This window comes from Artibeus jamaicensis, unplaced genomic scaffold, assembly GCF_021234435.1.
Source record: "Artibeus jamaicensis isolate MK-2021 breed Jamaican fruit bat unplaced genomic scaffold, CSHL_Jam_final scaffold_847, whole genome shotgun sequence".
Taxonomy (NCBI): domain Eukaryota; kingdom Metazoa; phylum Chordata; class Mammalia; order Chiroptera; family Phyllostomidae; genus Artibeus; species Artibeus jamaicensis.
The window spans coordinates 20,167,905-20,184,167 of NW_026522057.1; the positions used below are offsets into that span (position 1 = coordinate 20,167,905).

Sequence of the window (16,263 nt, forward strand, 5' to 3'; positions counted from 1 at the left end):
AAGCAAGTCTGTGCCTGAGCCTTGGTCTGTAATAACCAAAACACCCAGACTGCCTGCAGAGGAGGAGCATGGTGTGGGTGTGGGGGCGGGCCGGGGCGTGTTCCAAACGGGAAGAAAACACCCCGAGTCTCGCTAATTTACATATTAATGAACCACCTCAGTTCACGGCATTCTGTAATGGAAACTGGGGTTTCTTTTCCTTGTATCTGGGACCATCAAGCCTGCTCAGCCAGTTTTCTCACAACGGTTATCTTCTGGAAAATTGCCAGGCCCGTTGCGCAGAACAGAAGATAAAAACCCGTTTCTGTCTGTGGGTCAGTGTGTACCCCACACTTTGTGTTGTAATGACAGGGCCTCAGTTTGGGGGCCCCTGGCCCCGCCCCTCCAGGACAGGATGTCCCTGTGTGAACTCTGACTTTTTAGGGCTCGAGTACAGTCTTCGTTATTCTTCATTTCCTCCATCTTTTGTTCAGTCATTTGCTCACACCTCGGTATATTTACCGATGTTTGCAAAGCCCCAGCTCTGTCCTCAGAGGGTTTGCAGGGATTCTCGCAGCCACAGAAGCAACAACTTATGGATAAATACAGACTGTCAGGACCAGAGGAAACACGAATCTGAACAGGGCACGTAAGCCAGTTCAGAGGCTCAAATGCTGGGGAGCAGGGCCTGCAGTGGGAGGAGCTTGGCCCCCACGGCCAGACCTGGGTCCGAGCTCCAGCTCTGCCTCTTATTGGCTGAACAAACAGGCACATGGACTTACTCCCTCGGCCTCCATCTCCCAGCCTGTGAAATGGGTCTAGGGACACCGTCTCCAGAGGATGATTAAAGGGAGTGAGATGCTCTGTGTAAAGCACTTAGCACAATGGCTGGCTAGTCATAGGCACTTCGTACCCACCATTTTTGTCACTGTTGTGGTTATGACAATGCTTTCTCCTGATTGCCCAGTTGCTGTCACTGAGCTGCGAATCTAGCTGGTAGCTTCCTAGCAATCAAAGCCCAAAGGTGTTTCTCTCTTCCGTGGGGGCACCTGGAGGTGCCAGCTGCACAGATGACAAGACCTTCCGTTTCGACTGGACTTCCTCCGGGAGCTTCATCCTCTTTAGGAGCGAGTGCTGTGTTCAGTCTTAAAGTCTCCGACATCTCTGCCTTTGGCCTCTAGAAAGGTCGTGGCTGGGGCTTTGGCTTGCAGACCTGGAACCAGGAGGAGAACGTCCTGGCAGGGAATAATCTTGCCAGGAAGCTGCCTGATTGACCGGAAGCGTGTAGCAGGGACTTCTCTGGATACTAAGCCTAGAGATCATGGTCTCTTCAGCTCTGGCCGTCACCTGGGTACCTGGAAGACTGTGAATGAGGTGACGGGCCCCAAGGTGGATCCTCATCATGGTGACTTTTCGTTTTGTGATTTGGCAGTTGCTAGAGACTCAGGAGGCCTCATAGGACTGTTTGAGCCTGGATCACAGGCTCGGCGAGCACTAGAAGGCAGGGTTAGTCTGTCCTGCTTCATTCCACTGCAGAGGTTTGCTGGGGAACAGCTGCTCATCTCCACAATAGGAAACCATTGTCCCAGCAAGGGAGAGGGGAGGAAGCTGGTAGCTGTTGACAGCTTGCTATGTGCTGGGTAGGAATAGAATCCCATCTTGACTTTTTCCCCAGGCACCTTGGAAGGTGTGGACCTGGTTACACGTAGAACTGGATGGTGTACTTTCCGTTTGTACGGATGAGGAACCAGAAGCCCAGGGAGGCTGGGTGACTTGTCCAAGGGCCTCCATCACAAGGGCCCAGATGTGAGGCTGTTTGGAGCAGGGAGCCTCTCCTCAAGATGGCAGGGAGGGCTTCCGGGAGGAGGTGGCAGGCATTGAAGGACAAGTGAGCCTTGAGGGGCTATGAGGGAGTCAGGAGGCCTGAGGGCCCAGGATTGACAAGAGCAAAGGTCCAGCGATAGGAAAGTAAGTGGTCCATGAAGGCACCACCCGAGCCGAGGCTTCTGCTAGGAAGTTGGGAGAAGTAAGGTCGGAGGGACGAACGGGGTTCAGAAGGCAGGGGCTTGCCCTGTCGGATGAGAGGCAAAAACAGGGACGCAGGTCCGACTGGGGTCTTCAGTTTCTAACTTTACTTGATGTATTTATTTAAGCATCATCAGCAGACCTCTGCTGAGGACCTAGCAGGGGCCCGTGGAGGGCACAGAGGGGTCAGAGGTCAGCAGACTTCATCCCCACCCGGGGTTCCAGCTGGGAGGGGACCTCCCTCTGAACGCAGTCCCTACCCTGCCCTGCCGCTGTCCTCGCTGGGGCTGCACGTACACACTGGAGTCCTTTTCTCTCGTGCTCCACTGCCCCAAGGAAGGGGTCTCCAGCCCCCAGTTTGGCTCTACCTTGGATCGCCAATAACAGGGTTTGTCGAACTGCACCAGACGAAGCCGGCTGATTGACTGCCTTTCCTGCCGGGCCCTTCCCATGTGGTGCCTCATTCGTCATCACAGCCAGCCAGGGAGAGAGGGACACTTGTCCCTGGTTCTCAGAAGAACGGTCCCAGGGGGTTTGCTCACCATCACACAGCTTGTAAGCCACAGAGCTGAGGGTGGGCCCTAACCCTGTCCGACTCCCAACCCTGCCTCTGGGACCCTTTCATTTTACAGCTGAGGGGTGACCCGGCTTGCCCAGGCTGCACGGCTCGTCAAAGGCAGGCCACCCACTGGCAGGGCGCTCTCACCCTCTCCAGCTGGAAGGACATTCAAGGAGGCTCCAGCACCTGGCCAGAAAGGCAGCCACAGCACCACCTTGTGGTGGATTTCAGTGGGGGAGCACACGCAGCCCAGGGGAGGGGGCTCCTCCAAGCCCTGGGTTTGCACCACGCGCTGGCTGGGGTGGGTCTGACCGCCCCCCACTGAGATCTTCAGTAAAGCCAAGCAGTTGCTCCTGCTTCCCGAGAAATTCCCGTACCACCTACGTCTCCTTCGGGTTTACACTCACCAGGCACCCAAAATACGAAGAGGGGAAGGAATTGATATTTATCAAGTACCTGTTGCGACAGGTGTTTCTAGGATTCTGGGGCCATTTCCCAGGTGAGGAAATGGACAGGCGCGCTCTGGCCCCAGCTCCCGACGCTCTCACAGTGAAAGCTCTGCCCCTCTAAGCGCGACTGGACTTCCAGGCAGTGGCGGCCCCACATGGGCTCTCCTTTCAGTGACCTTTCTTTCCTCGGTGCCAATCAGGAGGCAAGACTCTAACAAAAACCCTCTTATGAGAAAGGACAAAGAAATACACATTGGATCCCATTAATGACAAGTCACCTTGTTTTAAAATGATCAAAACACTAAAAACAGGGTCACGTGGCTCTTTTTTTTTTAGGTGGTTGGAACCTTGGGGGAGGTAGTTTTCTGATCATTTTACTGTGTCCCAGTGGTCACTGGGAGGCCCCTGTCATTGGGCAGACCCTGGTGGAGAAAATCATGGGCAGAGAGGAGGAAAGTCAATGGCCAAGTTCATGGACACACATGCATGCTCACAGGGACATCCAAAGACACAGGCGGGTCCCCAGTCAGGGCTCCAGCTTGGCAGGGCCACTCATGCGAGAAGACTTCCTGCGGCCGGCAGCTTTATTGGGGCTCCCCACCCTGACTGTCCCCCCCCTCCCCGCAATCCCTGCACCGTCTGCTCCAGGAACCAAATGAGCAGTCATAAAGATTAGGAGGGGAGAGGAGGAAGCAACCACAGGGAAATCTCATTTTTGTACTTAGATCCAGTCAAATTAAGCAAATTACTAGTTGAAATATGACCGCCTTTTAAAATAGCTGCACTGTTAGGAAGCAGACCTGATGTTGTAGCCCCACGAACATCAGAAGTGAACTGGACTCAGGGAGGAGAGAAAGACAAGGATAGGAGGAAGTGTGCTTTGTTTAACACAAGTTTGCAAGGCGTCATGATTGTCAAAAGACATATTTTGGTTCGAGATTTTATATATATAAAGATTTTATTTTCAGAGACCTGACCCACAACCCAGGCCTGTGCCCTGACTGGGAACCAAACCAGTGACCCTTCGGTTCACAGGCCAGCGCTCAGTTCACTGACCCACACCAGCCAGGGCTCAAGATTATATTTGATTGCAAAGGAAAACAGGACAGGACAGTAGGGGAGAAAATGGAGGAATAACCAAGTTCCACTGCCCTACTTCCTGTGTGACCGTGGACAAATGACTCAGGTCTGTGGGACGAGCTTTTCCCCCAATACGATGGGAGAGACTGTGCTCGCCTCCTGGGATCGCAGTGAGGAGTAAATGAAATAGTAGGTGTGTAAAACACTTGGCCTGTCCTGAAGCAAGCTGTGATGGTTATAACGATGATGATGATGGTGGTGATGATACAAGGGGAAGATTCAGAAACAGAATTCCAGAACTTTTAAAAAAGCCTTTGCAGCAAGCTCTCTCCAGTTTCATTTCTAGCACCTGTGCATTCAGACCAGCATGACTACCCTTAAGGTTTGCGAGATAAAACCAAGGCAAAAGAGTTTGTCAATGAGCTCACATCGATACGTTTCAACATCCCGGCCCTCGAGCCCTGAAACTCCCACTTGGCTGAACACCGTCTCTGAGCCACCTCTAGACACCAGCTGAGAAGCAAAACAGGCTGTCATTGGGTCAGCTGGCCCTTTCATCCTTTTGAGAGCAGACATCACAGTTGATGCGATTCAGTCTCTGCCGTGGAATCCGTCCACAAGCTGCTTTGTCCTCGGACAGACCCAGCTTTAGTCCCCACAATGGGGAACACGGAGGGGTCAGGTGTGCAGGCTAATGTCCTAGATACTAGGATGCTGGTGATAGCCACAGCAGGTTGCATGGCCCAGTTAAAGAGATGGGGACCAAAGCGGGAGATGGAGGCTTCCTCATCCCCTAAAGAATTCATCCTGAATCCTTACGATATATCCAAACAGCCTTCTCTAAGCAATCCTTGCCAATGTGAACCTTATTCCAGTGCTGGGGGTGGGGGACAGCAGGGGGAGGTGGTCAAAGCTTCCCTTTTGCCTGTAGCTCCCCCTCCCTGTGGCGGCTTCTCTACGCGTTTATCATGCTTGTGAGGGTGCATCTCTGGAAGGGATTTTGTTTGCGTCAGAGGCAGTTCATACCATTTCTTTCAAGGTCTGTCTCCTGGGCCCACGGTCAGGAGACCATTTCCTCCTGCATTCGCCTCTTATCACACGCTGCACACACAACCCCCTGCCGGGAGGGAGCAAAGCTGTCTCTTCTGCTTCTCAAACCCGAGAGCCTTTGGTCTTTGCAGCCCAGGAGAATCTCATTACTGACAACGTGACAGGCATGTGGGAGTGTGTGATGTTGCCTTTCAGCTATTTGATGAGATTTCTGGGTAACTTCCAGAGGAGGCTGTTTGGAAACACCTGGAAAGCTCTGCGTGGGCCCGCCTCGCTTTAAGAGAGCCCGCTGTGTGGAAAAGGCAGAAGGACACAGGGGGAGTTCCTCCCGGAGGCCAAGGGCCCCTCCACGGTGCAAAAGGAGTCTCCAGGGGCTCTTAGAAAGAGCTGGCCCTGCTTGGTCCATGTGCAGAACATTTAGTTTTATAAAAACTCAGTCTAGAGACAATTTTTAAGACCAAGGCGATGGTGTAGGTAAGAGTTTGCTAACGTGCAGACGCTCAGCTCTTAATTGTTCTAGAAAAGCTAAGACAATCACTAGGCTGAAAAGGGCCACATGGAGGTCAAAGTGTCCTGTGAGCACCCAGCGGGAGCAGCTGACACCAAAAGGGGCCTGATGAGACAGGCGAATGTGTCTGAGCTCCGATGGATACCAGTAAACAAGGACAGTTGCACAACAACGCAAATGCACTCAACGCTCGGAGGCGCACGCCTGAAAGTGGCTAGGGTGGTAAATTCTGTGTGTGTGTTTTACCATAGTTTTCAAATGTCTTTAGAAATAGGCGATGTTTTTTTAGTATGTATGTACGTGTTTATTTATTTACTTCTAGAGAGAGGGGAAGGGAGGGAGAAAGAGAGGATGAGAAACATGGATGTGAGAGAGAAACATCGATCAGTTGCCTCTTGGACCGAATGTGCATCCCAGGCATGTGCCCTGACCGGGAATTGAACTGGCAACCTTTCGCTTTGTGGGATGGCTCCCGACCAACGGAGCCACACCAGCCGGGACAAAATGACCAATTGTTCAACCACAGTTAACCGCCCGTCAGCTGCTTCTCTGCAGAGGCTCAGCTCCAAAGGGGACCAAGCCTCCCGTTCACGACCACCAGCTGCCAGCCATCACCCAGCGATGCTAAACTCCTGAAACAGTGCCTGCGACTGACAAGTGGCTGGCCAGAAGCAGGCACCCGGAGGGGCCGTCCCCAGAGACAGCGCGTCACACACACCTTTCCGACCCAGCTGCCAGACTGACGGCCTGTGTGGGAATAACAAGGAAGCAGAGCCGAGCAGGGGCCAAGCCGGGTGCCAGGCACTGCCCTGAACTCACACCCCCACTCCCGCTTTGGGAAATCAGCACGATTATATCACCTCCATCTTACAAACGAGGAGGCCGAGGCTCCGGGCTGTTCAATAACTGAGCTCAGTTCACTGGGCAGCAAACCAGGCCCTGCACACAGGTTTGTCTGAGCCGGTGATTCCCAACGTCCTCATGCACGTGGGCCCCACCTACCAGCGACGTCTTCACAGGCTGGCGCCTGGCAGGGTAGTCACGCTTTGCCTCCTGGCTGAGAAAATGAGCAGTAACCAAATGCTGCCTAAATCCTGTGAGTCCCACCAACATCCGCCGTCTTAAAATTCCGACACCTGATGTGCGAGCCACGAGGCACCTAATTGGCTCCGGAGACCCTCCAAGTCACTCTGGATCTTTGCCCCCGGAGAGTGGGCACCCTGAACCATACCACAGTCAGCTGAAGGGCCTGGAGACCCTGAGCTTTCTTAGGCTGTGGGCAGGGGCCAAGGAATTCTATAAATAGGGCTTACGTCAGGCCTCCTTGGGAGAGTTGCCGTGAGCCTTTGGATCACATGGTCTGGGGGCAGGGTCGGGGGAGGAGACTGAGGCAGCGTCAGCTCTGAAAGCACATTCATTATTCTTGCCCACTGCAGGCTGCAGTCGACCACGGTACCATCAACCCCCACCACCACCCCCAGCACAGCTCTGGAAACTGAGGGCAGTGGTTGAATACCCCTCCATTTACCTTCAGGAGGCACTCATTTGCTTTGATATTGTCTTTGCAGATCCCCATCTATGGCCACTGGGGAGCAATTGTAGCAGGAGGAGAAAAAGAAAAGGAAGGAGAAAAAACAATCCCTTTGCATTTGTTCTCAGATGAAGGGTTCACGCTGCTGAGTTTCACTGCTCGCTTCCGTTCGTTGCACAAATATTTGTTGAGCACAGCCTCTGTGCCAGGCGATGTTCCGGGCTCTGGGGATTCGCTAGTGAGCACAAAAAGGAACAAGCTAAGCCCTTGGGGAGCCCACATGCTAGTAGGAGACAGACTGTAAGTGAAACTTTTAAAAGTGAAATAGGTTGTCAGTCAGGTGGCCTTAAATGCGATGGGGCAGAAGAATTCGGAGATGGGCACCTACCTGGTAGGGGTGGGGTTGCGTGTGTCTGCCCTTGGAAGGTGACATTTCAGCAGAGAGGTGAAGGAGGGGGTGGGGGGCCTGCGGATGTCAGAGGGAAGAGCGTTCCGGAGGAGGGAATAGCAAGAGGAACAAGGCCTGCATGTTCTGGAACAGTGAGGCCCCTGTGGCTGGGGCAGAGTGGGTGGGGGGAGGGGGGCACGGTCAAGGTCACAAAGGGCTTTGCCATCAAAGGCCATCGCACTGACTTTAACTTTTACTCCATGAGAGATGGGTGCTGTGGGGGGTTTTGAGCTCAGGAATGAAATGATGCAACTTTCCCGCAGTATAATTCACATACTACAAAGTACAATTCAGTGATTTTTTTAGCAGATGCACAAAGTTGTCCAAGCACCACCACACCTCAATTTCACATTTCCATCACCCCCAAAAGATACAGACATCATCGGGAATCCTGCATTACCACTTCTGGCCACAAGGAGTCCCAGCCCTCCCGGTGTTGGCACCAGAGGCTGGATTCTTCCCAGAGAGCAGGTGCCTTGAGCGACCGGCCCCCAGAGGGAGCTGCTGCGCTGGCCCTGGCCCTGGGTTGATAACCGTTTGGCTCTGTGGGAGCAATGATAAGCGGCATGCGGTCGCTGTGCTTTGTGCTGTTACTGCAAAGAGCAGGAAGCCTGGCCTCAGGGACCCGGCAGCTCTCTGTGCAGCCTGGGCGCTGGTCCCGGCTTTATTCCCACCACCTGTGTGACCTCAGGCGCGCTCCATCCCCTCTGAGAGTCAGTTTCCTCATCGTCCAAGGGAAGGGCTTGGAATAAAACCTCGCTCCCACAGCTTTGCCAGCAACAATCCCCTGAAATAGCCCTTGCATCAAGAGGTATCTGAGTCAGCCTTGCTGTGCAGAACAAACCTCCAGCTTCCAGAGGTTTTACACCCTTCCACCGGAGGGTCATCTCCCCGGAAGCGAGAGGAGCGAAGTCAGAATTCAGTGCTACGGCACTGTTCAGCAGCAGAGCCAGCGCAGGGCTCCGAGAGCTTGGTGTCACGGGGGTTCTCAAACCTGTCAGCCTGAACACTGTACTCAGACAAACTCTGACACAGAGGCCCACACAGAAAACAGATGCACTCTGGTGAGAAGCTGGAGCCCAGGGAGAGGAAGCCCACTGTCTTGTGTCACCCAGCAAGAGAGTGGCAAAGCTGGGCAGAGCTGCCCCCTCCTGGGCCCATTCCCCCGCGGGGGCAGCAGGCAGCTTCCTGAGATGTGCAGGAACTCAGAATCATAAGGAAGTGGTGGATGGGGGGACTTCGAACCTAGGGCTTTCTAATTGCAAAGTACTTATACTGGCTTTCCTGAGGAATAGCAGTTCATTCATTCATTTAAATGTCAACTGAGTACCAAGTATGCAGCAGGCACTATTCTAAGCCCATGCACCTATGAATAAGGCAGGTAAAGCACCCGTCCTCAGTGAACCTAGATGTTAGAGGAGGAGACAGACATAAGTGATGTGTGGCAAGAAGAAAATGCGGCAGAGTAAAGGAATAGAGACGGGTGTGGGGTGGCAGCGGGAGTGCGTGTGTATGGGGGGCTCATTGGTCCGGAGCCACACTTCTCAAAGTGTGGTGTGCACACCCTTCTGTGAACTGTTGGTTTCCAGTCTGACGTAAGACGTGCCTCCTCCCGGCTTCTACAGGACACGGAGTCCGTGGAGCAGTCCTGGCCCCGAACTGCACTTTGAACAACCCTGGCCTAAAATATCCCTGAACCATAAGGTCACTGTTGCCTCTTGGCTTGCTAGGATTTCCAATCCACCTGTTTATACCTTGAGTGAAGCTGTTTTGATCTAATGATGAATTCGTTGGCACCATTGTCAGAATTGTCCTGCTCCTGAGGGTGTATGGATACAAACGAATGGAAGAGCGAAGATGATGTAATGGACATTTACACTCGAAATGCCAAGAGTCTGGGGAGACTTCCCAGAGTGTTTGGGAAGGGGGCAGGGCTCCCCTCCGCTGACCTGAAGAGCTCTCCCAGAACATTCGGACGTTAGCCCCAGCCCTGTGCCAGGCTCCTCTTCACCGGCAGTCGTGTAGACCGAGCGATGGCCCGTGAAGGAGAGGACCCTGCCCGCCAGCACCGGCGCTGTCCTACCACCGGCATCACACCCTCGCACCAAGGGACTTTCAGTGAGTGCTGGCAGGCAGACGTCAGCTCTTCAGTGGCTGAGCCAAGCAGATTACACCTCAGTGAAATCCAGACTTTATTTCTTTCGTCTCCCCTTTGCCTGGAACAAGAATGTAACCAACCTGTCATCACTTTGGGGGATGCTATTTCTTTTTTTGTGTGTTTTAAGATTTTTATTACTAGAAAGAGGAGAAGGGAAGGAGAAAGGGAGAGAAACATCATGGCTGCCTCTCACGTGGCCCCCACTGGGGGAGGGGCCCCCAGGGGACCTGGCCCTCAACCCAGGCGTGTGCCCTGATTGGAAATCAAACCGGCAGCTCTTCAGTTCGCAGACCCACACTCAATACACTGAGTCACACCAGCCAGGGCTACAGGATGTTATTTCTTGATTGGCTTATTAAGAGACATTATCTTGTGTGCTATTGGCTTGTGAAGTATTATTATAAATTATAATCCCCACAGTGGACCTGTGTTAAATAATTTATTGGCAGAGGCAATCTCGGCCTCTGAGCATAATTTTGCCACAAACAAAACAGTGTCGCTGATGAGTGCACTCCCTGCCCCAGGACCCCGTCACCTGTCCCCTCCTCACTTCCACGCTGCACAGGCCCCAGGGGACGGCTGCCAAGGAAGGCTGTGGTGTCTCCCACTGGGTGGTGTGACGAGCCAGGGCCTGTCAGTTCCTTCCAAGGGAAGGCGTCCCATCCAAGTCCATTGCCAGCAGTGAGCCTCCTGAATGGTGGGAGTAAGTCTAGGTCCTGACTCCGGCTTTGTCACTTACTAGCCATGTGATCTTGAAAATGTCTTTGGTTTTTCTAAACTCTAAAATTGGGATAATGGTGCTTTGCAGGAATCGCTCAGGCACATGAGGGGATTCACCCAGGGCCTAGAACTCAGGAAGTGGAAGCCCCGTCACTGTGTGCACATGGGCGTATGCATGGGTGTGTGTGCACATGTGTGTGTGCACATGTATGTGTGATATCCATCTCCTCCACCACTGCCTCCAGGAACACTGACATCCTTCTCTGGGTCTCTCACCAGATTGCCAGGGGATCATTGAGGACGTCGTCCTGCTGGGTGCGCCCGTGGAAGGAGAAGCCAAGCACTGGGAGCCTTTCCGGAAGGTGGTGTCCGGGAGGATCATCAACGCCTACTGCAGGTCTGTTCCGGCCCCAGCCAGTGGGAGGTGACCCTTACTGAGCAGCGCCTGTGCTGGGGACACAGGGACCAGGGGCACTGGCCTGTCAGTGTTCTGAACTGGGAAGCCTCTATCCCCTGAGAATGAAGATCCTGAAAACGGTCTCTCAGTGTCAGGCCTGAGACCAGCTTATAGGAGAGACAGGCTTGTCACCGTGATCTGGGGGGAGGGGGACATTGGTAAATGGGACAAATACTGGAAAACAAAGATTAGGCCTCGAGTGGGAGGTCCCCCGATGCCCACAGGAGCTCAAGTGTGCTCATTTAGCAGGAACAAGGAAGGGGGAGGCTGAGGCCCCAGAGCGTGGCTGCAGGGCAGGGCCAGGCGGTAGAGCCGGGAGCTGACGACGATGGGGGAGCCCGCGCTCACACCCTGTGAAACACCTCCAGCTAGAGGGGGGTGGCCTGCCACGGCTGGCAGCTGTGGGCTGGAAAGGAGGCACCGGGCTTGGGGTTTGAGGGAGCTCGAGGGGCCACGGCCATGGCTGTGCCCCAGACGTGGGGGAAGAAGAGAGGTGACGTCCACCACTGAGACCTCAGGAGATGGGCCTGAGAAGGTACTGGGCCTATCAGCCCCCAGATGAAGCAGGACAGGGTGACAGTTCAAGAACTCACGATGTGGGATCACACGGACCTGGGCCCCCATGCTGACTTCGATTTCTCCATCAGTGAAGGAGGAATGCTATTCACGGCTCCCCCTGGGATCTCAACAATGGACAATATCTATCAAAATTCAAATTTTTTAACGAGCCAAGTTTATGACCTCCCCCCAGATTTGACTTCTAAGATCCGCATTGTACTAGAAACACACGTGCACAGACAGAGCTGTAAAAACTGGGTAGTTGCAGCTTTATTTCCAATTAAAAAATGAAAACAACCTAGCCCTGGCTGGCGTAGCTCAGTGGATTGAGTGCAGGCCTGCGAACCAAAGGATCGAAGTTCAATTCCCAGACAGGGCACATGCCTGGGTTGTAGGCCAGTTCCCAGCAGGGGACACACGAGAGGCAACCATACATTGATATTTCTCTCCCTCTCACCTTCCTTTCCCCTCTAAAGATAAATAAATAAAATCTTTAAAAAATGAAAACAACCTAAATGACCATAAACAGGGGATTAGTTCAGGGGAGAAAAAATGAGCACCGCTGTGCATACCGCTGTGCATACCGCAGTCTCATTGTGGGGTTGGGGGGGTGTCTGTGCATGCGTGTATGTGCCCGTCAGCCAGCCCATCTGAGGATGCACCGGGAGGCCCAGAGACTGCCAGAGACTGATGGCGGTGCCCCCGCTGAGGAACGGACAGGCACTGGAAGCAGGGCAGGGCATGAAAGACTTTAATTTGACTTTTTAGGTAAGGACAGTTTAAAAACTAATAAAAGAAAAAGAATGGACCAACCTTTGATGGCGGACCATCCTCAGTAAAAACTTTGGCTCCACTGCCCTGGCTGGGTGTCTCGGTTGGTTGGAGCCTTGTCCCAGACACCAGAAAGGTTGCAGGTTCGATTCCCAGTCGGGGCACACACCTAGATGCGGGTTTGATTAGGGCAAGTATGGGAGGCAACCAGTCAGTGTTTCTCTTTCCCTGTCTCCCTTCCTCCCTCTCCCTCTCTCTCAAATCAATAAATACATGTCCTCAGATGTGGAGAAAAAAATTTGGCTCCACCGTTTTCCTATTGAGTAGTGGCTTTGGACAAACAACTCGGAATCTCAGTCTTCCTGCCTATGAAATGGGATCATAGTCCCTTCTGCACGCGGGTTCTAGGAAAATCAAGTGAGATTTTGTAGGAAGAGGGTTGCATTGGCAGGTGCCCACTAGGCAGCAGCAGTTAGAAGCGCTGTTACTGGACTTGTCCACATAGCACGTGACTTTGGTGCTTTTCATAAACAGCAAGGAAGGAACTCAAGCTGCATGTGTGCAGTATGAGATCAACGAAACCTTATTAAACCCATCTGTTCTATTGAGAACTTGAGACTAATAAGCTTGTGTTTCAATTATTTTGTGAAATCCTGGGCCATTTCTCTAGAGGGAGAAGGGAGGAGGAGAAGGAGGAGGGGAAGGAGAGAAGAGGAGAGGAACATAACAGACCCAAACCATCACTGCACTTTCTTGGTAAATTAAGCACCAATCAGACATTCATATTCTTGGCTCCCGAAGGCATCGTAGTTGCCATGAGCCCACTTAACTGTGGAGGAGGGGGGAGGGGGGAGGGGGAGCTTCGGGCCAACACTACCCCCCTGTGTGCACTTAGAAATTTATCATGTGTATTCACAAAGCTCTATGCAAATTCTCTTACTTGGGCTTTTGGGAACACCCTGGAAGCTAGCCAGCAAGTGGGACTGCTCCATGTTGGTACGGTGAAGAAACTGAAGTTCAGAGAGAGTCGAGTACTTGACCAAGATCACACAGCAGAGCCAGGAAGTGAGGTCAGGAGGGCCCACAGCAGGAGGAGAGCGTTTCATTCTGAGCCCCCCCAGGGGGTCTCTGCTCCGGGTCCCGTGCGGGGAGGAGGTGATGGTAGGAGGAGGAGCAGGGAGGACCAGTGCCCACAAGTGGCTCCAGGCCTGTGAGTAGCCAAGGACCACTCTTCCTCATGCCACGTGAGTGCAAATCGAGGGTTCAGCTGTGAGGTTCCAGCATCAGCATCACCTGGAGGGCCACAGGCGTGGCATGCCCCGCCCCAGGGAGTTCCCGATACAGTCCAGGATGCAGGATACAGGACTGAGGCACAGCCCTGCCTAGAATAAGGAAAAGAGCCAGGACTAGACACCCAGAGGACATGTGACAAACGTCACAAAAGGAGCATGTTCTGGGCACCTGAGGGGCAAAGGAAGAATAATATCAGCGGGAGGGGCTCAGGGGCAGTTCCTGGGAAGGCGACATCCAAGCTAAATTTTGAAAGGATGGACAGAAGCCCATCAGGGACTAGAAGATTAGGCCAAGCAGGAGGGCCACCTGCACGCAAAGGCCCTGAGCGGGACGTGGAATGGGAGCAGACGTTTCCTGAGTGCCCGGGTTCACCCGCGGGCACTCACGTGGCACACCAGCTCTGCACACTCACCTGCCCAGCCAGAGAGGAGACGGAGACTCAGGGGGGTCAGGCAGCTTGCCCAGGATCACACAGCTAGTAACTGACAAGACGGGGCTTGGACCTGGCTCCCCGTGGCCCACGCTGGCAAGAGGGGCAGGTGAAGGGTCTCGAGTGCCAGTAAGAGCCCTGTGGTTCGCTCAGCACAGCTTAGAGGATATGGAACCCTCTTGCACATGTCCCTGTCCTGCCCCCTAGACGTGTGTAAGTGCAGTTTACGCCTTAAGTAGAGTGTGGCCGTAATTGAGGCAGATGTTTGCGCAGGAGAGACTCTGACTTTGCTCCTTTGTCACTGTCTACATCAGGAGCACTCATGGACCACGCAAGTGCCAGCATCTGATGTACCTGAGTCCGAGGGTTAGTTCAGTGACACAGCTTGAGTCGATCTCCCTTCTTCCCCCCTTTGCCCCCCTTTGTGAGAGGTAGTGCTTGATACTAAGATTATCACTGATGTTAAGATTGCAAGCATTGCTCTCTGGAAACAACTGAGGAGTTTTCTAGAAGAGGAAGCCTGCAGGCAGTGGGGGTCAAGGTCAGATGAGTGTTTAAGGAAGGCCATGGTGGCTCGGGGGCTGTGAGGCCAATGCAGGGTGAGCAGGGCAGTGGCGTTGGTCCTTGGGGGGCTGGGTACCTGACCTCAGGGCTGGGTCTGGAGAGGGAGGGGATGAGCAAGACTCTGGGAAGTTGGGCACAGAGAAATAGGTGCCCGAGACACTGCCCTGCTTGAGGGGCGGGGCCGTGACGGTGGAGGAGTCAGGGGCTGGTGAGCTCAGTTGGGGCCCCAACAGGGCCAGCAGTGGGCCCCTCAACTCTGGGCCAGTCCTTCTAGGGGCTCCCTGGGTGGGGGCCTGGAGAGCCCCCCCACACCCTGGGCCCCAGACAGCTGGGGAACTGACTCTCAGCCATCTCCCCCAACCCTGCGGTGAGGGACAGCCCTTCTTTCAAACAAGCACACAAAAAGAGTGGACTAAGTCGCCACTCACACCAGCGTGGAACTGGTCTAAACAGAAGACAACCAGATGGGCTAAGTCGGACTTAAGTCCCAGATGCAGAGGGGAGGGCTTGCCGAGTGTGAGGTCAAGTGCATGGCTCTGGGCCGGCCCAGCTTAACCCCAGGACAAAGCGCGGGGGCTCCAGAAGGACGGCTGTCTCGCCGACCGGTGCTCCACCAACAGTGCTCTTGCCCCTGAAGCAACAGGCGGCAGAGGGTCCAGGGTTCTTTTCTCTCACTGGTGTAGGGGTGTGTTTGACCAGGGTGTGTGGGTACAGGGAATGGGGTTCATGGCACCCATGAAAGCAGGGGAGCATTCCCAGGGCTGTGACCTGCCGGGCCATCCTCCCCCCCTCTGGGACAGCCAAGGGCAGGGAGACCAGAAGGCCAGGTCAGGCTGGGCTCAGGGCAGAGCTGCCCTCTCAGCTCACAAATGGGGACTAGACCCAGAGTTCCACCTGGGAGAACATGGTGGCCCCCCAGTTCCAATGGTCTTCTGCCCCAGCAGGAGCGTGCTGCCTTTCTCTCCTTTCCGGGGAGCCCGGGACCGGCCCCCCAGGGAACCAGGACCCCTCGGAGCCGATAGCAGCTCTCCTGCTCCACATGGAGACTTATCGAGACCTTCATCCAGCTTCCTCATTCATTCATCCATTCACTGGAAACCCACCTATTGCACGCCAGGCACTGTTCTCTGCTCTGGGGACCCAGCAGGGAGCAGAGCAGAGCCCTGGGAGCTCCCCCAAGGGTCCCAGCCGCTCCCACCCCACGGTGCAGTCAGGGCCCTGGTTTCCCACAGAAGCATGGGACCCACCAGACTTCCCCGGGCCAGGCGGGGCCCGCCCTTGTGCTGGGGCTCCCGAGGCTGATGTCCGCCCTCTCTGTGCCCACAGGGGAGACTGGCTGCTGAGCTTCGTGTACCGCACGTCCTCGGTGCAGCTCCATGTCGCCGGCCTGCAGCCGGTGCAGCTGCAGGACAGGAGGGTGGAGAACGTGGACCTGTCCTCCATCGTGAGTCCCAGCGCCTGGCCCCCCAGGGCTCTGCGTTTGTGGGGTGGGGGCGGGGACTTCACTAACCAGCCCAGCAAGCCCCTGCCCCAGGGACACTAGCTCCAGCCCATTCCACCCTGGGGGAGGGAGATCGCAGCATTTGTTGGGGAGAGGTGACTCCTACCTTCGGCCCCATCTTTGTGCCATGGGTTTGTCATTGGGCCCTTTACCCAAATTACCACTAACCTTCACGCAGCCTC

The 16,263-nt window shown here is 54.4% G+C and overlaps 1 protein-coding gene across 11 annotated transcripts in view; it reads left to right on the forward strand.

Annotated features, from left to right (window-relative positions):
• The window catches only part of TMCO4 (transmembrane and coiled-coil domains 4), a 73,443-nt gene that overhangs the window by 52,689 nt on the left and 4,491 nt on the right, over nucleotides 1–16,263 (forward strand). For 10 of the 11 annotated variants that reach the window (XM_037140088.2, XM_053660184.1, XM_053660187.1 and 7 more), the window contains 2 exons: nucleotides 10,787–10,904; nucleotides 15,907–16,024. In XM_037140088.2, the coding sequence (XP_036995983.2) occupies nucleotides 10,787–10,904; nucleotides 15,907–16,024 (236 nt within the window). The remainder of the gene's footprint in view (nucleotides 1–10,786; nucleotides 10,905–15,906; nucleotides 16,025–16,263) is intronic. The other variant, XM_053660192.1, reaches the window with a different exon arrangement.